Consider the following 26,597-nt stretch of genomic DNA (forward strand, 5'->3'; position numbering starts at 1 on the left):
CCCATTCATCTACCTGATTACTGTTCTGTCTACCTTTTCTGGTTAGTGAGATCTTGTTAATTTGCAAAAGATATGCACCATCAGAATAGTGAATTAAACATAACCAAATTCTGAGTAAAACAAATACAAATTGCAGCTGATTTTATTACAATTGAGATGAAATGTGTAGCCTCAGTGGGAACAATTGAGGGTGCAAGAAATTCAAGATAACAATGTTTAACAATGTTTTACGGTAACAATTTACAATAAGGTTCCAGTCGTTAAAGTCATATCTTTGTTAAAGTTAATGAGAATAAAAAAAGTTCATACTGCGTTAACTAATGTAAACAAATGGAACCTTATTGTAAAGTGTTACACTTGTTACCGAATATGCAAAACAAGTATAGTGCTTGACAGACAGGGAAACATCTATTTGAAATTAACCATCTGGGATTTTGTCAGAGCATTGACCTTTCTGATCAGGAGCACTTTTTTCCGGAAGCATCCAGTCTTGTGGTCACAGTACAACACACTACACTGTTATTTGTACAATAACAGCTTGTAAAATTAAAATATATCTCCTTACCACAAAAGCAGTATGGACTGTATAAGACACACTGAGCCCGGGTGAAAAGACAATACACTTTTTATTTAGGCTGGAAACAATAAAACATTTGAAGTGCATAACTTACATATAAACACATTTCATTCAGTCTTAACTATTTACAGTGATTTTGGTAAACCAATCTCCCATCTTTGGTTGGAGTGGATGTCCCTATGGCTTTTTCTCTAACACACATTCATAAAATCACAACATACACTCGCTCTACAAAAGCGACTGGCATAGCTTAGTTGATTACAGTATATAGGCGGATACAAAAGTCTTTGGTGAGTATTCTGAGTTGAAGCTCTTTTTCTGATTACCATCCAACGTTTGTACAATGCTGGCCTTTGGTAATCTTATTGTTTGGCTCTTGATGTCCATCACATCATATGAATTGTTCAACATTCCTGTATAGAGGGTTCTCTCCAGTCAACTGTAAAACCTATGTGAGAGGAAAACAGAAAGAGTTTCAATTCTTGATCTTTCAAGCCTATAGATAGAATGTATATTGATTGTTGTTTATGTGACCTTTGTTTTTCGCTTTCATTGTATTTTTTCATTGTTCCTATATATACATATATAAATGTGTGTGTGTGTGGTTTGTTAACTTCAGACTAGCTCTGGCTCATTGTTATGGGGTCATAGAGTAAAGGTTAAAGGTGACAACCTCTCCGGAGTGTCTGAAAACAGTAGGCGGCTCCGGTAGGCTGTCACGTTGAATGTGTGTCTCCACAGATACAGCATCATGTCACACACACCAAAACACACTCCTAATCCCCTCACCCATTATGTAGAGTGCATGTCTAGAGTCAAATATATGGGCCTTCACATACAATAATTTCTAAGAGTGATCAAACTAAATGCTTCCTGACAGGAATAGTCACCCAAAAAATGACAATTAATTTAATCATCCTCATGCTATCACAGCTGTGTTAATTTCTTTCTTCTGCTGAACGCAAATAAAGCTCCAAAAGCACATAAAGGTAGCATAAAAGTAATCCATACGACTCCAGTAGTTAAATCCATGTCTTAAGAAGTGATATGATAAGTGTGGTGAGAAACAGATCAGTATCTAAGTGCTTTTTTTTAACTGTACTATCACTGTCACTTTTACTTTCACGTTCTTCTTTTGTTTTTTTGTGATTCACATTCCTCATGTATATTCCCACCTACTGAGAGGGAGGAGAATTTATATTAAAAAGGACTTAAAAATTAATCTGTTTCTCACCCACACCTATCATTCGTTTCTGAAGACATTGATTTAACCACGGGACTCCAATGGATTACTTTTATGCTGCCTTTATGTGCTTTTTGGAGCTTCAAAGTTCTGGACACCATTCTCTTTGCATTGTGAGGACCTACAGAGCTGAGAGTCACACATATCTGGTATGGTATGAGGGTGAGTAAATGATGAGAGAATTTTTATTTTTGGGTGAACTATCCCTTTAATGATATATTTCTGTTGTTTTTACATAACACTAATTATAATTACTTCAGATGAGCACTGTACCTACAAGAAATCTATAACCCCCCTCCCCACAAAAACAGTATATGCTTTATTGTTAAACTGATTTCCACTTAGCATCCCTTAATGCCCCCAAAGAGAGGTTATGTCCGATTTAGCTCACTTTTTGGGAACCCCAAGCCATAGCAAAGTACATGTACACACACTACATTCACCTCAATACCACTTGTATTGTTTTTATATATGCATTATTTGATTTGGTGCCTGTTATTACTCATTCCATTAATGAAGTGCTTTTCTCTTCAGTAACTTTGTCTAAAAGGCTACCAGGTGTGTTTTTGAGAGCTGAGTCCCACCCAAGCTTTACTGTGTGTGTGGCAGATAGTTAAAATGGGTCGTATTTTTGAGGGTAGGGATTTTCTCATCTGTCTGTGTGTTTATGTGTCTCTGCTTGGGCCGTGTAACTGAGGTCTCCACTCTTTTGTGTACGTGGGAGGGTGTGGAGTGTTTGTGTTTACTCCCGGTCCAAGAGAAAGTCTCACTGCTATAAAGATCCAATAATTTCCCAGGTCATTTAGTGCAGGGTATTTACTTAAAGTCTTTCCCTCTCTTTCTCTCTTGTTCTCTGTTTGTTTCCACTGCGGCTTTGAGATCTTTTGAGATCTGACAGGCGGTTTGTTAATTAATCTGGTTTTCCCTTCTCTGAACACAAATGCACACAGGACGCATGATCACAATGGAGCGGTAAATGCCTTTCATAAATGAAGAGCACACACTTGTTAGGCAAGACTTGGTGTGTGTTGTCAAGGAGTCACAACAGTTATTCAAGGTATTCTGTGATTATTTGTTGACAAATATCTGCGTGGAATGTCTAAATTCCAAATGATGCTCCTCTTGAACAATGTATAACACTTTAATGGGCCTTATTCAGTATTTGCTCATTCCACTGTGTAATAAAAGGAAATATGCTATCTGTGATCTAAAGTTAGTGTGTGTGTGTCTCACCTCAAGGGAACGGTACCATGGAGTGAAGAGGCAGACAACGCTTTTTTAGGCAGTTATGTCTGCGATATTTCCGCCTTAGCTTCAGAAAATCTGTAAAGGAAAGCAAATAGATGGTTATTAGTACTCATTCAAATAGAAGAGAGGGTAAATCTTAACCTACATTTAAAATACATCTTCCATCTCTATGGAAACACAGTTAGATAATTGGGGTCAGGAGTTGTATATGTCAACTTTGATTTTTCCCCCAAAGTTAAGGGGGTTGCCCCCATTATCCCCCTCCTTACCCAGGAACTACCCCCTGGTTAGGGTGTTACCTGAAATAAAATCAAATTGAATGGTCACCCTAGTAGGTAACAAACAATCTGGAGGGCAATATAACAATCAGAGGTTCTTCTGATAACGTTCACGTCACTTCCCTCCATAAGCAGCTATTAGATCCTCTCCCAGAGGCGGAGGGACAATGGCACGGTGCGCACGGGAGGAGACGCGCCAAAGAACCGTGCGCTTTTATATCTGCATTTGACTGCAACTATGCGAACTCCATGTACCTCCCTTTCTTACTCTCTTTCACCGCAGTAACCCTATGCTAATGCATTATGCCTATTGTGCTCAACATCATGACTAACAATGATCGCCGGTGCTTGATCGCCCACGGGCACCAGATTAATTGCGCATTGCCGCCACAGCAGCGGGAGATGAGAGTTTATACACGTAGAGTGACCCATGTAAATTACCCTACATTACGAATGGACAAACGTTTAAATAATCTCAAATATTGGGGGTAATTGCAGTCCATTTCCCATGTATACATCGTAATATAACGCACATAAAGTTCACGAATTAAATGATAAAATGTAAATAAATGCAGGGTATAGATTCCAGGGGGGATGGGGGGAGGTACCCAATAATCAAAACAAGTACACCCCCCCACACACACACACACACACATATTTAAACCATGATTTATGGAAACGCTGCAACCCAAACCAAGCCTTGCATAAATATACCATAAAAGTGACCTATATCGCCTATATTCACACGTCTTTAGGGTAAAATGAGGTCTTTGCGAAACCCGAGCTCATCTCTGGAGTATGTTGCCGGGAAGTAGACGCATCAAGCACCACTTAAAATCCACTCAAAGCGTTGACCCTAAATCAGCCATGACTGAGCACAGACACGGCCACAAATATGCCAACCAGATCTTATTTTGCTAATGAGTCATTTTCCTGACGTTTATTCAAAGAGACTCCAGTTCTCCAGAAGCAGAATGGTATGATCAATAAAAAGTTCACGGATAAAGCCTTTCTGGGGTAAAAATCTACAACTTGCCCAGATCTTTAACCACTAAGCCACACCACTTCTACTCCTCTGCACCTGAAATACTTTGTCTACACTTCACTCGCTCATTCAATGCATGTGTAAATGCCATTTGTTTTAACGCACCAGTATTGTAGGCTATACCATTGAATCACATTGATTCTTAAATTTAAGAATTAAAATTAAGGATTTAAACTGAATAAATTAAACTAGATCTTTATTTTTTTTTTTTAATTGTTACTAGTATGGTTATTGTATTATCCCTTCTGAGGTTCGAACTTACACATAAAATTTAAATAAAATTATAAATAAATAAATAAATAAGATTTGCACATTTCAATTTCAAAACAAAATTCCATTTAATTGAATTGAGTAATCTTAAAATAAAATAAGAATAAAATTGCGTTTTATTAATGGAATTTTGTTATGAAATTGAAAAGCGTATATCTTAAAAATAGGCTATATATAAATAATATATATATATATATATATATATATATATATATATATATATATATATATATACATATACAGGCTAAATATAGTATGTATATATATTGACCTTTTGCATAAAAAAATGGTGAATATAAAAATATTTTAAATATCTTAATTCATATGTCCAACTATAGCCTACTCTGTGGGGCTGTCGAAAAACTGAATCGTTTTAGGCTAATTAGGAGCCTAATAGGGATTAAAGACAACCATATATTCTTTTCCTGTGGTCTGTTCAGAATCACAACTTGCGATGCCCGATTCGCGTCTGAATCACTATTTTCAATCGATTATTGTCAGTGAATTGGTCAAACACGTGGGCAAAACGGTCTGAATCGGTTCGCGATTCAGTCTGAATAATTCAGAGTCTTTTGAAGCAGTTTCTCACGCAGTTGAACAGTCACGAGAAACTTTACAATTTAGAGAACAAACAGAGCGCCGGATGAACTTCATATTTACATATAATCGACCAACAAAAAAACATTCAAATGTGTCGTATCATTTGCCACCTTTCTGCAAATTTGAAAGACTCAAGGTAAAGACATTTTCAAACCGAAAGAGTATCAAAACACTAACAGTAGGCTACACGAAAGCTCTTAAAGGACCACATTAAATACAGGCTAGAAACGGCAAACTATCTGTAAACAGATTTTTTTAAACTCTACATTCATTTAATATCTGCTTGACTTGTAATTAATTCACAGACGACAGTTGACGTAAATGGTTTCACCTTGTTTCTCCGCGCTGATGATGAGCAGCACTGTCAGCAGCAACAGATACAGATACAGCGGATGGAAGAATCTCATGGTGATGCTGAGGTTTGGTCTGCTGTGCAGACCCGAGTGTTCTCAGATGCCTTCGGTGAATATGCAAATAATGCACTATTGAAATGCTACTAAATGCCTGTCAGTATCACTAATTTCTTTCTCATTGACGTTGAAAAGTGGATGCAGCTAAAGTGTTCCACCCGGATCTCTCCAACTTTTCCAAAGTTCCAGCTCGCACTATTCTCTCTCTCTTCTCTTCTGCATAGATGGATAGATGACCTGATGAGTCTGAATGTCCATTCAAGTTAATGTAGCTTCACCCCCTCTTTATACAGACAAGAGAAAGAGGGAGGAGTGAGAGAGAAAGGCTGGAAGAGAGCACAACAGAAGGAGGGGTATGAAAGACCTAATACTGGGTGGGGACATCACGCACACACTTTGCATTGCACATATTGACCCCACATGTACTTATTAGGTAACAGAGCTGATAGTAATGTGCCCCCTTCACACAAGACGTTTTGAATGAGTGTGTATGTATGTATGTATGTATGTGTTAAGGTGCAGAGAGAGGTATGGATGTGCCAAAATGTGTGTTTAAGCGCATGTGCATTTCAAGCACTAGTGAAAATGCTGCTATTTTGCATTCTTTTCTAGATTAATAAAATATATATTACAAAATAAATCATCAGCATAACAATTTGAGTGAAAAGAATAAAATGTATACATGAATTTTAGAATGTCTAAGTACTTGCTATGTCCCACAGTGTAACCAAACATTCAAAAATGTGGGTACCAGATGTAAACGTTTTAAGAATCAGTCATTGAAGGAATAGTTCATCCAAAAATTCTCTCAACATTTAATCACCCTCATGCCATCCCAGATGTGAATGACTTTCTTTCTTCTGCAATACAAATGAAGATTTTTAGAAGAATATTTCAGCTCTTTAGGTCCATTCAATGCAAGTGAATGGTGACCAGAACTTTGAAGCTCCAAAAAGCACATAAAAGCAACATAGACCCTATTCCATCTTTGATTTTTAAAGGGAATGACAATGAGGCGGTGAGGGATATACTTACAGTCTCTTCAATATGTTTTACTGCAGTTTAAGGTGTTTTTGGGTCATTCTGTGGACGAAACATTGATACAATATTTGTCCAAGAACATTCAGTATACAAAGAACTCCAGACAACACGAGATGCGGAAAATCAGATGTGATCTATGAGCTTTATACAGCTTTATACCATTCGTTCCATTGATCCAAACATTACAAAGATGGTGCTAGCGTGAATAAGGTCTCTAAAGGCTATGTAATCCATACGACTCCAGTGTTTATATCATTGTTTTCAGAAGCCTTATGATAAGTGTGGGTGAGAAACAGATCAACATTTAAGTCCTTTTTTACTATAAATGTCCACTTTCACCAGCCCCCCTAAGCGCTCTTTTCTTTCCTAAGAGTTCTTCTTGGGTTTTTGGCGATGTGCATTCTTTGTGCATATCGCCACCTACTGGGCAGGGAGGAGAATTTATATACTTAAATATTGATCTGTTTTTCACCCACACCTATCATATCACTTCTGAAGTTATGGATTAAGCCACTGGAGTCATATGGATTCCTTTTATGCTGCCTTTATATGCTTTTTGGGGCTTCAAAGTTCTGGTCACATTTCACTTGAATTGAATGGGCCAAAACAGCTGAGATATTTAAAAAAAAAACTTAGTTTGTGTTCTGCTGAAGAAAGAAAGTCATACACATCTGGGATGGCATGAGGGTGAGTGAATGATGAGAGAACTATTTCTTTAAAAAAACTCTATTGATTGATCACTATACTGAATATTGTCTGTGCTGGTTATGGCCTTGGTATGTCTACCTATTGGTAAAGTTAATGAAACCCTTAATCACAATTGGTAGGGTTTTCTTAACTAAGGGAGTTTCTTGCAAACGGAAGCAGACGTTTGTGCAAAACCGATGATCCATATTATCCAAGCTTGATCTGAAAATGTTCCTATGAGCATTGTTTGCACTTCAACGAAAGCAAGGAAATCTGACCTCAAAAGCACATCAAAAGCACAAATGTGCATTACATTTGATAAGAAGTAATAGTAGACATAATGCAGAATCGTAAATATTTGTTCTTCATTTTACCTCATAACGTCTTATCTTTTAAACTTTAATACTGTATATTGCACTTGAGGGTGTTTGTTTTACGTTAGAGATTACTGCAGCACCGGTCAAAATTATTGGTTGGCCTGGTCAGTTAGATAGTTAGTGTGTGTGTGTGTGTGTGTGTGCATGCGAGTGTGTGTGTTAACGAGCTGTGAAGTGCTGATTATAGTGTTGCTGTTGGATCTGTGAGCTCTCTCACTAATGAGCTACAATTTTGCTTCACTACCTAGAACAAAACCTCACAACAGGAGAGCTAGCCTGACCCATGCTTTCACTGGCCAACGTCTGTAAAAACTAATGTCTACTTTTTTCATCAAAAGTACAGATTTGCATGTTCTAATCTCATCAGCATGCCTTTTGGATATATCAGATGTCAATAAATCACCCAGACTTGAGAGGCAAAACATAGCAGAAGAGTAGAGCAATAAAATTATAATGCAGCTTTATAAGCACGCAAAAATAAAGACAGATTACAATTGAGGTTAGGCTAGGATTTCATCTGGGCCCAGGTTCATTCAGGAACACTCCCTTTGCATCACAAACTGCTAACATTTGCATATAAATGTTGCACTGAATGAAGTCTACTTATACTCCCTTGAGCTCAGGTACAAGGTTAGCAAAACTAAAGCACTGGAGATGAAATTGTTTACCCAAAAACTGAGTGAATAATAAAAGTACAGCTCGGTATCACAGTACGGCTTCCTTTGTGCGCATGCTATTGTTTAGTAATGTGATAATAAACTGGACAGATACCCCACTGTGTCCTGTTATGGGTCCAATATCGTAATGTTGTTATAGTTACAGATATTCTATATGTGTCTCTGTGCACATGTGTGTTATAATGAGCTATAGTCGCGAACGGCACGACGATTGCACAAGACAATGTGTAAAACTAGTACAATATGCAAATAAAGTAGCAGATCCATCAAGCAAACAAATGAATGTAAATATCAGATCATTTGTACTTGCGTTTATGTGAATTAAGTCAGTTAATAATATGTGTGTGAGGGGGTAGGTGAGGTTTAGAGATAAAAATAAGTGTAAGTGTGGGCCTTACTTGACCTCTTGGAGTGTAAGTGTGTGTTTGTGTCCATAATTAAGTACATATGTGTGCAAGCCGACAGTGTGCAAGCCATATGTGTGTCCACTCTTTGACCTTTCACTTGTGTGGGTGTGTATGTGTCCATTTATCTCAATTCTTGTTTGATATACAGGGGTTGTCATGGAGTTTTAGTGCCACAACCAATTTGTGGAGTGTGTTGCAGCTTTCTAAACAATAATCAGTTTGTCTGAGAGTGTCTGATACACTTTATTTGTCATAGACCCTGCCCATCCTTATTAAACATCTATTTGTACCTCCTGTTTGTGTGCGTGCATGTGACTACACATCCTCTGAGCTTTTTTCATGTCAATTAGGATTAGAACCCAGCATGTAGTTAATGGACTAGGTAAGGAGACTGACCAACAACCTGACGAATTGGGTCCTAAGAGCAGCTTTTTGACCCCCACCTGAGTGTGTGTGCATGTAAGTTGAGTTTGTTGATTTGTGTAAGTTTGCACATCCAGGTACCCGTGATGTTTTTTACTGCTTTATGGTGTTTGCAAAAACATTTTTCACCAACTCCATGCACTCCATATTTGCCATGTCTACGTCTTCAATTTCTTTGTTGTAATTCACATTGTCCTCTACACTTTATTCCCTCACTTTGAATATGCTAATGATGTTGCATTCTTATTCGGAGCCACCTGGTATCCATGGAGACTGATACCTATAGACAAGAGTGTTTTGTGTGAAGACAGATGTAGGCATTGCATGCATGAAAAAACAGGCTTATCAAAGATGTTTAGGTCAGTTTGCTCATTGACTTGTAATTAAATCATAGATGCAGCATGCAGTATGATGGCTCGGGTGGGTGTATTTCTGTGACTATGTTCGTGTGTCATAACGTTTGCTTTATTGTGGATAAGATGTAATTCCCTGGATTAACCAGTGTGTTCAAATAGTCCCTCTGCTAAGAGACATAAGGCACTGACTCCACCCGTTTTTAGCATTGAGATGCAATTCTAACGTGGGGGAATGAAATGTGCTATTTTCTATTTTCCATGTGAAAAATATACATTTTCCAACTATTTTCCATATGACACTGATCAAAATTGTCTGAATCGTTACATGATTAAAATAATATTTCACCCCCAAAATTTTGAATTCTCTCAGCTGTGTATGACTTTCTCTTGCAGAGCACAAATTATGATTTTTTAAGAATATTCAGCTCTGTAGGTCCAAACAATGAAAGTTAATGGGTTCTAAAATTTTGACGCTCCAAAAAGCACATAAAAGCATCATAAAAGTATATATACAACTTCAGTGTTTTCCTTTTTCATTAGAAATTCTTCTCCCTGTCCACTAGGGGGAAATATGCATGAAGAATGTGGATCACCAAAAACACAAGAAGAATGTTAAAGGAATAGTTCACCCAAAAATGAAAATTCTCTCATCATTTACTCACCCTTATGCCATCCCGCTCATTTGGCCCATACAATGCAAGTGAATGGGTGCCAAAATTAGTCAAAAATCACACAAGTCAGCATAAAAGTAATCCATATGACTCCACTGGTTAAATCATTGTCTCCAGAAGCAATTTGATAGAAGTGGGTGAGAAACAGATCAAAATTTAAGTCAAAATTTACTATAAATTCCCTCTACACAGTCAGCCTCCATTTTACCTTTCACATTCTTCTTCTTGTGTTTTTGATGATTCACATTCTTCATACATATTTACATTTACATTTACATTTATGCATTTGGCAGACGCTTTTATCCAAAGCGACTTACAGTGCACTTATTACAGGGACAATCCCCCCAGAGCAACCTGGAGTTAAGTGCCTTGCTCAAGGACACAATGGTGGTGGCAGCCGTGGGGTTAGAACCAGCAACCTTTTTTTGATTAACAGCCCTGTGCTTTAGCCACTACGCCACATATCACTCCCTACTGGGCAGGAAGAAGAATTTCTATCAAAAATGTATATAAACATGTATCTGTTTCTCACACACACCTTTCATATTGCTTCAGAAAATATGGATTTAACCACTGGAGTCATAAGGTTTACTTTTATACTGCCTTTATCTGATTTTTGGAGCTTCAAAAATTTGGCCCCCATTCATTCACTTGCTCTGTATGGACCTACAGAGCTGAAATATTCTACAAAAAATCTTAATTTGTGTTCTGCTGAAGAAAGAAAGGCATAGACATCTGGGAAAGCGTGAAGGTGAGTAAAAAATTAGAGAATTTTAATTTCTGGGTGAACTTTTCCTTTAAAGTTAAAGTGGGGATTTTCTGAGTAGGGAGGAGAATTTATTGTAAAATAGGACTTAAATATTGATCTGTTTCTCATCCACACCTTTCATATTGCTTCTGAACACTTTGATTTAACCACTGTCATATGAATTATGAATTACTTTGATGCTGATCACTGACTGTGATTTTTGGAGCTTCAAAAAGTTGGCACCCATTCACTTGCATTGTATGGACCTACAGAGCTGAGATATTCTTCTAAAAATCGTTATTGTAGTTCAGCAGATGAAAGAAAGTCGTACACATTTGGGATGGCATAATGGTGAGTAAATGATGAGAGGAATTACATTTTTGGGTGATCAATCCCATTAAATCAAGTGTCTATACTTGTGTCTAGTGACTTGTGCATTTAAGATATATATATTTTATTAGTATGTGTATTCTCTTGGAATTGAACCCATGATGACTATAGTGATGAAACTGATATATCAGCCAGACTGATTAATCTGCCAATATTTGGCAATTGTTACGATTACTGGCATAGGCCGATAACCGTGCTCTCTTGGGCAACTTTTCCTTGTGGCAGTGCCAAAATCTACCAATAGAATTGTCTATGGATAGTAAACAATTTCTGTTTTCAAGGTTTCTTTTTTTCCACAAGTGTACACAAATTGATGTAAATATTCTCTAAAGTACTGTAAGTGTTCGTTTCACTTTAGATGTGTACACATTAGATTTGCTGTTGTTAAATAATATGTATACCGGCATTTAAAATGGCCATTGGCCATTCTGCTCTCTAGGTATCGGTATTGGCATAGGCCATTGAAAAACCCACATCAGTTGATCACAAATAATGACCTCAGGGTAATCAGTTGCCATGCTCTACTATTTGAGCTTCATTATTCAAATTATTTATTTCAAAGCCAAAGCAACAAGTATAAAAAGACAGAGACATTTTAAAAGGCTATCTGAAAATTATAATGGTGTACAGTTCTTTTGTTTGTATGTTTGTAAATGTTGACACTCCCAGCTGAACACAAGATGGATTCTCATGCAGCCAGATCTTTACACACATACCAACCCACTCAGACTTCTTCACTCCCACACACACAGGCAGACAGACACTGACCTCGAAAACAACCCTGTCCTATTGGGCAGATGACAAGCCCATCCTTCAGGAGCAAGAACACATGATATGTCAATCAGTAAACAGTTGACCACTGACCCATACTCACACATACTTCAAAAGGCAGGGCAGTCCGCAACCAACAACATTTTACAATTGAAATTGCAATGACATTACAGTATATGTTTAGTTCAAAGTTTATTTATTAAATGCACAACACTACAGCACGCAGCAGTAATTGAAGGCAATTAAATGCATTATCTGCAAGCTCCAGAGAAGAGGAAAAGAGAAGAATAACAAATTAGATGTAACTAAAAAACAAATTAATAATGGTAATTAAGGGACAAATAAACTTTAAGTATTAAAATAAAACCTTTAAGCTAAGAAAACATAAGAAAAGCTACAAGGGAATAGAAATAGCAAAAATTATATACTGCATTGTATAAATATACAGTATAAATGAATATAAAAAAATTGCTGTGGCTGTTTAGCAGTCTTATCACCTACGGATAAACTGTTTCTGTTTCTAGTCTATTTGATCAGGATGGAATATTTCTAAACCTTTGCCTGAAGGTAGGAGATCAAACAGCTTGTATAGCTGGGGTGACTGGGATCTAGACTATAATACATAACAATAGTTTACCCATAAATAAAAATGACTAATTTACCCATATTACTTTTTTTATACTGCTGAACACAAAATGACATATAAATTTTTTTATTTGATTTATTTTATCCCCTTTTCTCCCAATTTGGAATGCCCAATTCCCACTACTTAGTAGGTCCTTGTGGTGGCACGGTTACTTATATCAATCCGAGTGATGGAGGACAGGTCTCAGTTGCTTCTGAGACAAGCATCATATCATGTGACTCGTTGTGCATGACACCGCGGAGACTCACAGCATGTGAAGTCTCATGCTACTCTCCGCGATCCACACACAACTTAACAATGTTACACACATTGAGAGCAAGAACCACTAATCATGACCACTAAGAGGCTAACCCGTGTGACTCTACCCTGCCTAGCAACTGGGCCAATTTGGTTGCTCAGGAGACCTGGCTGGAGTCACTCAGCATGCCCTTGATTCGAACTCGCGACTCCAAGGGTGATAGTCAGCTTCAATACTCGCTGAGCCAGGCCCCCCAAAATGACATACTTTAAAGAATGTCACAAATGCCAATTTCCATACAATAGCAGTTGATAGTATTTCACTTTAAAGATTTAAAAAGACCCCAAAAGTTTCATAAAAGTAATCCATGCGACTCATACATCATATTCCAAGTTTTCTGAAGACATACGATCAGTTTGTATGATGAACAGACTGAAATTTAAGTCGTTATTCACTCTAAAATCAAATCAGATTAAATCAGTGATCAACTCAATGTACAGACCTTAAATAAAATATGGCATTTATAACATCAAACCTCAGAATAAAGAAAGGCATATGGGTTAGAATGACATGAGTAAATAGTGACTGAATTTTTATTTTGGAGGAACTACTCCTTTAAAATATTTTTTTTCTTGGAATATTTCTAGGGTTTTTAAAAGGGATAGGACTAGTCAGCCTTTGAAAAATTAAAACAATGCTAACAGTTTTGGATTTGTGGTGTGAATTAATTACTTATTTAGATGTTTAAAATATAGTCAAAATTCAGAAACTGAACAGTTATACATTTTTAAGCCCAATACCGAGTTCAAAGAGAGAGTGTTGCTGGCAAGTGTGTTTTATATAATTGGTTCATTGTAACGGGAAGCGTTATCAGCATGTAGCTTTGTTGCAATAGCAGATAACAGTGGCATTCCCCATAACCTTTTTTCTCCTCCAAAACTAGATTGACACCCCTCCACAACACACACACACACACACACACACACACACACACACACACACACAACGTTGTGTTTCCATGTTTTATGGGGACTTTCCATAGACATTATGGTTTTTATACTGTACAAACTTTATATTCTATCCCCTAAACCTAACCCTACCCCTAAACCTAACCCTCACAGAAAACTTTCTGCATTTTTACCTTTTCAAAAAACATAATTTAGTATGATTTATAAGCTGTTTTCCTCATGGGGACCGACAAAATGTCCCCACAAGGTCAAAAATTTCGGGTTTTACTATCCTTATGGGGACATTTGGTCCCCACAAAGTGATAAATACACGCTCACACACACACACACACACACACACACACACACACACACACACACACACACACACACACACACACACACACACACACACACACACACACAGTTCCTGAGAGGGGTTCATGCTTCACATTAGTTTTCTCTAAAAATGCTACTGAATTTTAAAGACACACTATGTTTCTACATGAAGGAATAGAAACGTTAGGTTTGAGAATTAGTAGATTTGAGAATTAGTGTTTTCATGAACTTATTTAGTTACACAGTCATTGTATAGGGAGTTACTGTACTTTTTTTTATTGTTGTTTGGTGAATATATATTCATTACAATTGTTATTATCAGAATAATATTTTGAATGTAGTTCAATTAAAAAATGTGCTTTAATTTATTAGTATATGGTAAAAAATGTCTACTTTTGCTTTAACAGTAGGATGCATTGAAGCTAGCATTGACTCTACAAGTTTGTGCAAATCTGATGATCTATATTATCCCAGATATTGCATATTGTGTGCTCTTCAATGGAAGGACATTTGACTTTTTAAACAAAGAGTTTACATATCAATGTCACTATATGCTTAGTGACTTAGAAATAGTACATTAGTGTTAATGGTGCATAACCTTAAATATTTCTTCATTTGGCATAAAATTATTCAACTTTGTTTATTTGAAGGGGACCGAAAGTGTTTGATAGGGAGTCCTTGGAAAATTTCAGAGAAAGTGACATTTAAAAAAAAAATTAATGACAGAATTATTTGATATTATTACCGATTATTTTTTTTAAATCATTCGATTAATAGTGATTATTTTATTCTATTGACTGCCATAGTTTTAAACAGTAAGAAAAAAAACCCAAACCTGCATAGAAATTCATGTCTAACAAAATGTTTTATAATTTGCATAAATGTACTTTTCTATTTTCTTTCAAATCTGCATTAAACAATTTATTATGAAAAGCGCCACACAAATATATTTCAGTTCAGGTGTAAACGTTTACATTACTACAATAGAAAAAAAAAAAGACACACTGTCAACTGAATAAAAAGTAAATATTTTTCTAATACCATTTTAGGTCTTGAATTTTTCTTTTTTTCTTTAGTACAATGGCACTGATAAAAGACAATTATTTATTTGAGAAAACCTCATGTCTTTAAAATATCACGTTTTCTATTTATCTAAAACAGGGGGTCCCTTGCAGGTGGATTTGGGGTCCTTGGTGTAATAAAGTTTGAAAACCCCTGATTTACACAATGCAGTCTCATCTCAGATTTCTGGATCCCACTGTATCTGGAAAACAATAACATCAGATATGTAATTGCACTTTTCACCAGTAGAGGACACCCCAAACCAGAATGAGCTTTATTGCAGTGTTCTCACATACAAGGATTAAAAAAAAAAAAAATCATAGGAGAAGCAAGTGCAAGCAAGTGCACTCAGAACATTACAGTGAGACACAGAATATAAAACAAGGTAGGAGTACAAATAATAGGACATATAACAGTATGGCGTATGCACATGTGCAAGTGGTAATGTATGTGCAGTTATTGAATATGAGTGAATTTACATATGTACATGAGATTTGTATTTAAATTTTTGCAATATGTTCATGTGGAAAATGGCCTGAGGGTAAAAACTGTTCTTTTGCCTGGAATGCAGTACCTGTAACGTAAGGAGAGGAAGAGATGAGACGCAGGAGTAGAATCTTTGAGACTTTTAATTACACAAACTGGAGTATAACAAATGCTGGAGTGGAAACAAACCATAAAACTTAACATCAAACATTACTAATTCAAGGACTGACAAAACTATATATACACACACTTGGAAACTGAGGAAAGGGAATAAAGGTGGGGATGACAATGAACAGATGAAGTGATTAGGGCAGTGGACTCTGGGAAACGTAGTGCTGGGGAAAACTTCAAAATAAGAGTCCTTGAACACAGTGGCGACAAACTGTGACAGTACCCTTATCGAAAATGTAATTTTATTCTGTGCATTTATTATAAAATCTCAAGTTTATCCAGAAGAATTTCACTTTTATTAAAAATTTCACGTAATGTCATAAAACGGCATGAAAATCAAAATAATAAAGCAATATAATTGAAAGAGTGCATGAGTACAAAAGTAGAACAATCGATAATGATTCATTTGTTGAACAAAAATCTGTAACATTTTATAATAAGGTTATATTTTCTAACATTAGAAAGAGCATTAAGTATCATGAACTGACAACGACCAATATGTTTACTGGATTTATTAATATTAGTAAAGTTAATGTTATAAAATGTAAAAAAAAAATATAATTGTTCAGTTGTTAGTTCAGTTTGTAATGCATTATGAAATTTGTATATATTCCAAGTTTTAAAATGTATTAATTCACCGGGAACCAGCACCTTATCGTGGTGGAGAGGATTGTGTGCCCTTATGATCCTGAGGGCTGAGTTGTCTGGATCCAGGTGCTCCTGGTATGGTCTCCCAAGGCAAAGTGGTCTCAGGTGAGGGGGCCAGACTATGAATGGTTCACAAAGACTCCATGGAAAAAATGGCAAGAGGAGGAGTTTCCCTGCCCGGAGGAAGCCTTGGGCTCGTCGTCGAGCACCTGGTGGCCGGGCTTGTCACAGAGCCCGCCCGGGCACAGCCCGAAGAAGCGACACACCACCCATTGGAGAAATCGCAGGAGTCGGGTGCGCTGCCATATGGGTGGCAGTGAAGGCCGTGGGTCTCGATGGACCAGACCCGGTCGGCAAAGGCTAGCTCTAGGGATGTGGAACGTCACCTCGCTGGGGGGGAAGGAGTTGGAACTGGTGAGGGAGGTGGAGCGCTACCAGTTGGATCTGGTGGGGCTTAATTCAATGCACAGTTTTGGCTCTGGATCAGGCGGGTGTGGGGATACTTACGAGTCCCGGCCGAGGGGGTGGACTGACAGCAGTTCAGAGGATTCAGCCTTCTTGGAGACCCTGAATGGAGTCCTGAATAGGGCCCCAGTACAGGAGTCCATAGTGATGCTGGGTGACTTCAGTGCAAACGTGGGAAATGACAGGGACACCTGGAAAGGCATGATTGGGAGGAACGGACTCCCTGATCTGAACCAGAGTGGATGTTTGTTATTAGACTTCTGTGCTAGTCATGGATTATCTATAACAAACACCATGTTCGAACATAATGATGCTCATAAGTGTACGTGGTACCAGAGCACCCTAGGCCGAAGGTCAATGATCGATTTTGTAATCGTGTTGTCGGATCTGAGGCCATATGTTTTGGACACTTGGGTGAAGAGAGGGGCGGAGCTGTCAACCGATCACCATCTGGTGGTGAGTTGGGTCAGGGGGTGGGGAAAGACTCTGAACAGACCTGGGAAGCCCAATCGAGTAGTGCGGGTGAACTGGGAACGTTTGGAGGAGGCCCCTGTCTGCGAGATCTTCAACTCACAGGCATCCTTCCGGAGGTTGGGGACATTGAACCGGAGTGGGCAATGTACAAAGCTTCCATTGCCGAAGCCGCAGTGGAGAGCTGCAGCCTCAAGGTTTTAGCTGTGGCAAGGGGCAGTAACCCTTGAACACCGTGGTGGACACTGGTGGTCAGGGAAGCTGTCCGACTGAAGAAAGAGGCCGGGATTTGTTGTCCCAGAGGTCTCCGGAGGCAGTTGCAAGGTACCGACAGGCCCGAAGGGCTGCGTCCTCTGCCGTGAGGGAGGCGAAGCAGTGGGTGTGGGAAAAGTTTGTAGAAGCCATGGAGAAGGACTTTCGGTCCGCACCAAAGTGCTTCTGGAAATCCGTACGCCACCTTAGGAGGGGGAAACAGGAAACCATCCAAGCTGTATACAGCAAAGATGGGATGCTGTTGACCTCAACCGAGGAGGTTAGAGGCTGATGGGGGATCAGATTCTATTTCCCGAGAGCTGTGTCCGGGTACTCGGCACGAAGCTGTGTTCGTTCCATGTGGGGGTTGGTCTCCGCCAGGGCTGCGCTTTGTCACCAATATTGTTTGTGATATTCATGGACAGGATATCGAGGCATAGTCGGGGTGGGGAAGGTGTGCGGTTCGGTGGGCTGGGGATCTCATCGCTGCTTTTTGAAAGATGATGTAGTTTTCATGTCATCATCGGTCCGTGACCTTCAGCTCTCACTGGATCGCTTGGCAGTTGAGTGTGAAGCAGCTGGGATGAGGATTAGCACCTCTAAATCTGAGGCCATGGTTCTCAGCAGGAAACCGATGAAGCGTGTCCTCCAGGTAGGGAAGGAGGTCAAGTACCTCAGGGTCTTGTTCCCCCCCTGCTGGAGCTGCGGCCCCCGTGACCCGACTTCGGATAAGCAGTTGAAGATGGATGGATGGATAATTTATGTTGAAGTTAAAATTAACAAAAAATTATAAAAGTGCTGAAAAAGTATTGTTCATTGTTAGTTGATGTAATGTTAATGAATACAACCTTATTGTAAAATATCACCTGAAAATCTAAGCTGCAACACTGTAACACTGTACTATAACACTATAGCGTGTCAACACCAGAAAATTGTGTCATATAGCAGTTTTAGGGAATGCTCTGTGGGTACTATATGAGCAAAATGTTTTAATTGATTCTAATTAAACTTTTGATTTAGCTTTTTGTGCTGTTCTATGAGCACACACTGAATTTGACTTGGTGAATCATTCATTGCTGTTGAATTTGCACTTGAAATTGTCCTGCATCTGTTGCGAATCTCCCCAAAAGCCTTACCCTGATAATAACATACAGTACAGCACACATAGTCATGATATCAGACAGTAGTCTAACCTCAGTTTCCATACAACTTTAAATTAATATAATATATTTATATTGAGTGTTTTCCTTTATCTCTCTTTTCCAGATTATCCAGTAGATATTAACATTACGTAAACATTATAAAATGTAATGTATATACTGTACATTGTAGAAGGAATTCACTGCCATTTTCAAGATTGCTCAATGGTCATAATCCTTTATGTTAGCAGTTAGTTCGCAGACGCTTCTTAAGTGACTTACAGCCGACTAATTGCAGATATCTATCCTGGAGCACTATGGTTAATTGCCTTGTTCCAGGGCACAGAGGTAATAGAGCCAGATTATGATAACAGTGACTTTCCATAACTGGGTCATTTCAATTGGAGCTGCAATTTTTTGGAATTTTCTGTATGAACCCTGAGTATATAAGACAATTTGCCAACCAAAAAAGCTAATTAAATACATAAATACTCCAGACAAAATTATATATATATTAAGCTGATTTAGATGAGGAAAGGGGAGGAGTTTAGCTTTCAATAAATCCTCTTTACCTTTCTTGCTGGTTAATTACGTATTGTGGTCACACAAGTTCAAGCCAATCAGCGAAATTCTAGAGGGAAATGTATGTGTCTTGAGGATGAACTGAAAGATTTCCATTTTCAATCTCTTTTCCCTTGACAGACATCTTCAAACACAGCTTGTCCCCTGGTCAACGGCAGTATGAATTAAAATGTGCATGTTTGTATGTTCATGGTAGCTCATGGTTGGTTTTGATGACAGCACACTCTTTTTCTTTTGAGTTCTTTCGTCGCTTTGTCTTCTGCTCTGTCTGAGTGTAATCATCTGTAGGACACACACACACACACACACACACACACACACACACACACACACACACACACACACACACACACACACACACACACACACACACACACACACACACACACACACAAACTTTACTAACAACACTCAAAAGATAACTGAAAGATTTATGCATTTCAGTTTCATCAATACCATTAAATTGAATTTGTTTTAGTTAACGTAAATGTTGTGTACTAAATATTTTGATTTCAAGGTGTGTTTAAGTACTTGGCTATATTTTGAGGACAAAAAAAATGAATAACAAAATAAAATATTGTTCTCCAAAGTGAGCTAATCACATTTATAACTAATATTAATACCTAAACATTCTACCTTTGGGAACATTCATGGATGTCCTCATTTGGAAAAACAACTTTACTCGAAAAATTCAGAACGTTTTATTTATAGGTGTGGGTTAAGTTTAGCCTGTAGAAATTATAGTTAGCTTTCTAGAAAACAATCCAAGTATATGTTATGTCCCAGTTTAGATTGGATAGCTAAGTAAACATGTGTGTTTGTATAAAGATAGTGTGTTTACCTTGATAATCTGTATTATATCTGTAGACAGCAGCCAGGCCAAATAAGCACATAATAGTAAACGCAATGAAGATGAAGACCAACTCAAAACCTGAAAACGGCAGATCCATAACAAACACACACAATCACATCCCTATACACACACATACATACACAGACATACAGTACATAGATGAAGGCAAGACTGTCAGCTATATTATAAAAACACGATAGGCCTAACAAACGCTAATACAGCATAAACCATTCCATCATTGCTCTCAAAAAGATTTCTATGGCTGATAGATATAATGAAAAATGTGGAAGATAGAAGCAGCTCAGATAAGCAGGATCCTGAAGACATACATATAAGACTGGCTGAACAGAGAAACCTCATTATCAAGCTGCTTGAGCACAGTCAGGATCAATACACTCCATTCAGCCATTGATGCAGATGCGTAGTTGTGGATGTGTAAATGGAAAGGCAGAAGAAGAGCATTTATGTACAGTGAAAGAATCTACCAATTAAAGCAACACTATAATAGACAATAGTGATAAATATTGTTGCAGTGATGAGGTTCCTGATATTGGCCCTACACAGGTGAAGTGGTGTTGTATAGACAAAATTACATGATAATGAAAACCTTTTTATATATGAAGCTAAATTACAGAACTTCAATTTGTCATCGTCATCATCATCAAAAATAAATGAAAATAAAATAATGTAATACATATAATTGTAAAAGGTTACTGCATAATATATCATTTATAGCATAATAAGGTTTTTCAAACTTTTGAATCTTTTACTAACCCTGACACCCCCATATTTGAACAGTTAGATTTTCTCTGTAACCCTGTAGGTAACACTTAACAATAATGTTCCCTTTATTAAGGGTCTATAAATGTGTTCATTATTGAATTATAACTTATTTATAAATGCAGTTATAACAACATGAAGAAAAAGTGCAACTTTCATGTAAAACAGTGAGTATTTTAACTTACAGTGTATGTTATACAAGCTTAATAAGTACACATTTTCATACTTGTAATAAACTAAAACATAAAATACACTAATTCATGATTTGTGTTATAATGCATCAATAATATATTATTATAGTGAAATTAAAAGGATCATGGTAGGTAAAATGTCTGACAAATTTTCAGGTATTACATGATGAAAGTCACCCTTTTTTGCATGCTGTTTTAAATGCATATCAATGATTTATTATGCATATATAAATTAGTCATTAATCAGTAATAACCTCCTTTATAAACCCTTAACAAAGGGAACATTTATGTAAAGTGTTACCACACTTTTTAATAACTTTCATTAGTAACTCTTACAAACATTATTACCTTCTATAATGGCAAACAGATAATTGATATTTCAAATTTAAAAATAAATGTTAAAATATATCAAATCTTTTTATATTTTAATAAACAAAAATGACACACGTTTTGTTCATTGTATATGCACAGATCCCTTTAGGTGTAATATGCTGTATACTTGATAAAATATGTTCTTTTACAGTGTCAGCAATTATATTTGTAGACTCTTAACACTGTGTACAGAGAGAGAGAGGTGAGAATAATAGATTTACATACTGTGACAGGGTGGAGGGCGGGCCGGGTCGTGATGCTACACACCTGGCCCCTAATCAGGCTAATCAAGCCTCAGAGGGTGATAAAGGCCGACTGGAGTCTGCAGTGGGACCAAGAGATAGATTTATGGGCGGCTGTCCAACACCTTTGTGTGTTTGTCTTTTTGTTTAAGTTCCTCATTAAAATATTATTTATATTGTCAAGCCGGTTCTCGCCTCCTCCTTTCCATGAATCCCTTTACACTGGTGCCGAAATCCAGGAAGGAGGAGGGATGCGGTGTATTAGAGTCCTCGTCACTACCATCCACCCCAATGGAGCAGCCGTGGCCATCCGCCGGAGGACAGGGGAGCAGACGCGAAGGGAGAAGGGGCTCCTAACCGGCGGAGACCCCTACCAGCCGTTGATACGCGGCAGGGTATGAGACCGATGACTGCGAGCGGGGAGGGGCTCCTGGCCAACCGCCTGGAGCGGGAGAACCGCTGCCAGGGGCGGGGGAGACCCCTTCTGACTTTCCCGAGAATGTGGCAGGGCATGGCTGTCGTCCGTTGGAGGTTGGAGAAGTGGCAGAGGATCAAGCTACGGTGTATCAGAGAACCGGCGAGTAAGTGTTTTTTTTCTCTCCTCTCTCTCTCCCACTGCCGCTCCGTGCTGGCATTTCCCTCTCTTTTTAAATTTATTTTGTTAATTTGGCACGATCGCCGTTACAGTGTGTAGGTGCCAAATTTTTGTCCCCTCCCCTCCCTCATCCAGGTAGATGGGGATGACCTGCTGGCAGACGGGGTGGAAAGCATGCCTCTCCCCAGGGAAGGGGGTGTAAGTCATGCCAGGGGCTCCCTGGCCTGAGAGAGAACGAGGGAGGAATGTGACAGGGTGGAGGGCGTGGGGCCGTGTCGTGATGCTACACACCCGGCCCTTAATCAGGCTAATCAAGCCTCAGAGAGGGATAAAGACACCTTTGTGTGTTTGTCTTTTTGTTTAAATTCTTTATTAAAATATGATTTATATTGTCAAGCCGGTTCTCGCCTCCTCCTTTCCATTAATACCTTTACACATACCTTGTTTTGATTTCCTTCCACAGAATTCAATAGCACCTTACCACACTCAGTTTATGAAACATTCTTGTGTTAGACCCTTGTGTTTTATTGTAGTTCACTTCTTCCTGCTTCCTTACAGCTGGCTATAAACCACGTCAATGTTATAAATTGCAAACACACTTTCATACTTAAAGAACAGACAATTGCTGTCTTTATTGTTTACCTGGATTTGCAGCTGGATTTAGTCCAGCCGATGAGCTTGAAAGTCTAATAAAGGTAGCGGCATGCAGGTCAGGTCATATAATTGAACCACTCATGATGATGTTGCAGAGTTCTTTATATCCATAAGGTATAAGGATCCACCATGTTGCTTGTCCCAAATCAGTCTTCAGAAAACACTTAATTAATTGATTCACATCGCACAGAAATCATTGATCACAAAATAGTCTTATTTTAAAACAAATCTGATCTCAAGTAATGCATGCTGCACCATAAGTCTTGAGTCTTGAAAGATCCAGGCTGTCTCAAACATTGATCAGCTCCTGAAGTCCCTCTTTGATATCTTCACTGGCTTTACAGGAAAATAAGGAGGAGAACAAACAGAGATTCACATTGCCATGTCACAGATGAAACTCGTTGAACTTGTTTGGTTAGACTGCCTGGATTTGGGCTTATGCAAATATGTGCAATGTGTTCTTTTGAGTATTGGAAGAATGACAATGTTGTGACAATCCTTGCACAATCCATGTGACTAAACATTCTGTTTCCAGGTTCCTCTATCACACATAGTCTTAGTCCTCCAGTTTGATTAGTCTGTTGTAATGCTTACATAAAAGACTCTAAAAATCTATTATTTGTTGCCCTCTTTAACATGAACTTATGATGAACAATGGTTTTTCAGGACTTATTTTTCTTGGTTAAAATTTCAACGAATTAATACATTTTTTAAATGAAAAGTTTTATTCTTTAACTTTAATCAGTGCACTATGAAACACTAACATGAACTAACAATGAACAATAGGATTTGTATAAATGAACCGTAACCAAGATTAGTAAATGCTGTACAAAAATGTTGTTCATTGTTATTTCATGATACCTAATGCATTAACTATCGTTAACAATAACAACCTTATTATAATGTGCTATATAAAGGTTAACTTTAGCTTAAGGAGAACAATGATGTCAGTGCATATTGTTTATAAGTATGGTGTTATTGTTCATACCTGTAGTTGGCATGCAGCTCTCCTGTATTAGACCATGTAGGGTAAACAGACTAAACACTATCAAAGAAAAGAGAATGGTGTACCACTCCATCTCAGTGAAGGGAGAGGCCATCTGCTTGGGCTGAACCAAAAAAAAAAAATGCACTGCCAAATCAGGACATCACTGATAATTCCTTTGAAGCTTAAACACTATAGTAATGCTGACACGTTATCAAAATAACAGCTAAATAGCTCAGATCTAAATAAGCAAATCTGTCGCGATGGTCTTTCTGCAGTCACTCCGGCAACTATTTCCTTTCTCCTACCCATAGAATGTAAACTCACACACTTCTAAATGATAAAACTAATTACTCACATATACTACTGCACATATAGGAGGCCACTTCGTAGGAGAATTCTAAGTCATTGACGCTGTGCAACATGTCTATTGGGTTGTGCGTATGCGCCTGTTTCTATACTGTAATATGATGAGGGGGTAACCACAATAGGTGGATCATATTGCCTGGTGAGATTAACTAATGATGGTTCCACCTTGGATACCAGACACACACAAACATGCAAATCCCAAACTGACTGTCCCTTATCACAAAATGTTTACACACACTGATGTATGACTGCTGTGTATATGTATGTGTGGTATTGTCTCAGAATCTCTGGAAATGTCCTTGATTACCTCTGTCCACAGTGGACATGAAAATTGATTAGATGTATTAAACACTTTTTACCGAAGTTCAAATGATTGTTTTGTGTGTGTGTGTGTGTGTGTGTGCGCATTCCCTACGTTGTGGGGACCAAATGTCCCCACAAGGATAGTAAAACCTGAAATTTTTGACTTTTTGGGGACAATCAATTGGTCCCCATGAGGAAAACAACTTATAAATCATACTAAATTATGTTTTTTGAAAATGTCAAAATGCAGAAAGTTTTTTGTGAGTGTTAGGTTTAAGGGTAGGGATAGGGGATAGAATATATAGTTTGTACAGTATAAAAACCATTATGTCTATGGAAAGTGCCCAGTATAAAAACCATTATGTCTATGGAAAGTGCCCATAAAACATGGAAACCCAACTAGAATTCCCATGTAATTTCAATTTAAATACTTAAAGTAGCTTACTTTATTCTATTGAGCCAGGCGGATTTACCCATCAAAGAATACTCCCATCTTTTCTGTTGCCAGCAACACAGGATTTGCTGATTCCCACCTGAAATCCATTTATCGGATCGGACTCACAGCTCACCAGTGGAGGGATTTGCCTGAGGAGACAAGCCTGAGTCTGCTCCACGCCATGTCACAGCCACACCTGAGTCTGCTCCACGGCAAGTCTCTTCCCGTGTCCACGACCACGGAGGTCGTTTCCAAGTCTCTGCCCATGCACGCGACCACAGAGTTTGTTCCCGTCTCCCTGCCTATGTTCACGATCACAGAGGTCGTTCCCAAGTCACTGCCAGTGTTCACGACCATGGGGTTCGTTCCTGAGTCTCTGCCTATGTTCACGACCACAGAGTTCGTTCCAGAGTCTCTGCCCATGCTCACGACCATAGTGGTCATTCCTGATTCTCTGCCCATGCCCACGACCACAGAGGTCGTTCACGAGTCTCTGCCCATGTTCATGATCACAGAGGTTGTTCTGTAGTTGCTGCCAGTTTTCATGAACACGGAGGTCGTTCCAGATTTTCTGCCAAGGTTTACGACCACAGAGTTCATTCCCGAGTCTCTGCCCATGGTCACGATCATGGAGGTTGTTTCCCAGTCATCCAGGACTCTTAGTCTCGATCCGGCTACGGCTCTGCCTGCCATGGCTCTGCCCCTCGAGCCTCCCACAGCTCCGCCTACCACAGCTCTGCCCCTCGAGCCTCCCACGGTTCCACCTTGATGCATCACAGCAGGGATTTGTGCTGTTCTGATGCAGGAGGATCAAGGACAGCTCAAACCTGTAACTTACATCAGCAGGAAGCTCCTACCCCATGAGGTAAAATACTCCAGAGTGTAGAAGGAGTGCCTTGCAGTTAAATGGGGCACTGGACTCCATACAGTATTACTTGTTGGGTTGTAAGTTTCATCTAGAGACTGACCATCGGGTACTGGCATGGTTAGGCCAAATTCGAGACACCAATGACCGAATCACAAGGTGGTTTCTTGCCATGCAGCCTTTTGATTTTGAAGTGCTGTTGTACAGGTGTCACGAACCCCACTCCTCTGCTTCTCCCCGCATCATCTAGCACACACACGCACACTCCCTCGACCTCACTCCCTCGC

The 26,597-nt window shown here is 38.6% G+C and overlaps 1 protein-coding gene and 1 long non-coding RNA gene across 5 annotated transcripts; both read right to left on the reverse strand.

The window, feature by feature from the left end:
- Positions 1–628: 628 nt before the first annotated feature.
- On the reverse strand, positions 629–5,910 carry apela (apelin receptor early endogenous ligand). Its single transcript, XM_052138216.1, has 3 exons — positions 5,593–5,910; positions 3,054–3,143; positions 629–1,025 (listed from the first exon to the last, which is right to left on the reverse strand). Exons 1-2 carry the CDS (start codon positions 5,666–5,668, stop codon positions 3,055–3,057), a joined length of 165 nt encoding a protein of 54 aa, XP_051994176.1. The 5' UTR covers positions 5,669–5,910; the 3' UTR covers positions 629–1,025; position 3,054.
- Positions 5,911–15,200: 9,290 nt separating this feature from the next.
- LOC127651672 (uncharacterized) lies at positions 15,201–24,785 on the reverse strand. Of its 4 annotated transcripts, none has more exons than XR_007971601.1 (6): positions 24,696–24,785; positions 24,341–24,461; positions 23,341–23,688; positions 20,507–22,183; positions 19,656–19,947; positions 15,201–16,025 (listed from the first exon to the last, which is right to left on the reverse strand). It is a non-coding gene; the product is annotated as an uncharacterized LOC127651672 (long non-coding RNA). The 4 variants fall into 4 exon arrangements; XR_007971602.1 differs by lacking the exon at positions 24,696–24,785 and having other exon boundaries at positions 15,208–16,025; positions 20,507–20,638; positions 22,087–22,183; positions 24,341–24,645; XR_007971599.1 differs by lacking the exon at positions 24,696–24,785 and having other exon boundaries at positions 24,341–24,660.
- Positions 24,786–26,597: the final 1,812 nt, after the last annotated feature.

Source organism: Xyrauchen texanus, chromosome 11, assembly GCF_025860055.1.
Source record: "Xyrauchen texanus isolate HMW12.3.18 chromosome 11, RBS_HiC_50CHRs, whole genome shotgun sequence".
Lineage (NCBI taxonomy): Eukaryota > Metazoa > Chordata > Actinopteri > Cypriniformes > Catostomidae > Xyrauchen > Xyrauchen texanus.

Bases quoted from the DNA above. Each gene is read 5' to 3' on its own strand.
- apela (XM_052138216.1), bottom strand. From the start codon at position 5,668: ATGAGATTCTTCCATCCGCTGTATCTGTATCTGTTGCTGCTGACAGTG. The intron at 3,144-5,592 runs GTGAAACCATTT...TTTCCTTTACAG, and splicing joins CATCAGCGCGGAGAAACAAG to ATTTTCTGAAGCTAAGGCGG.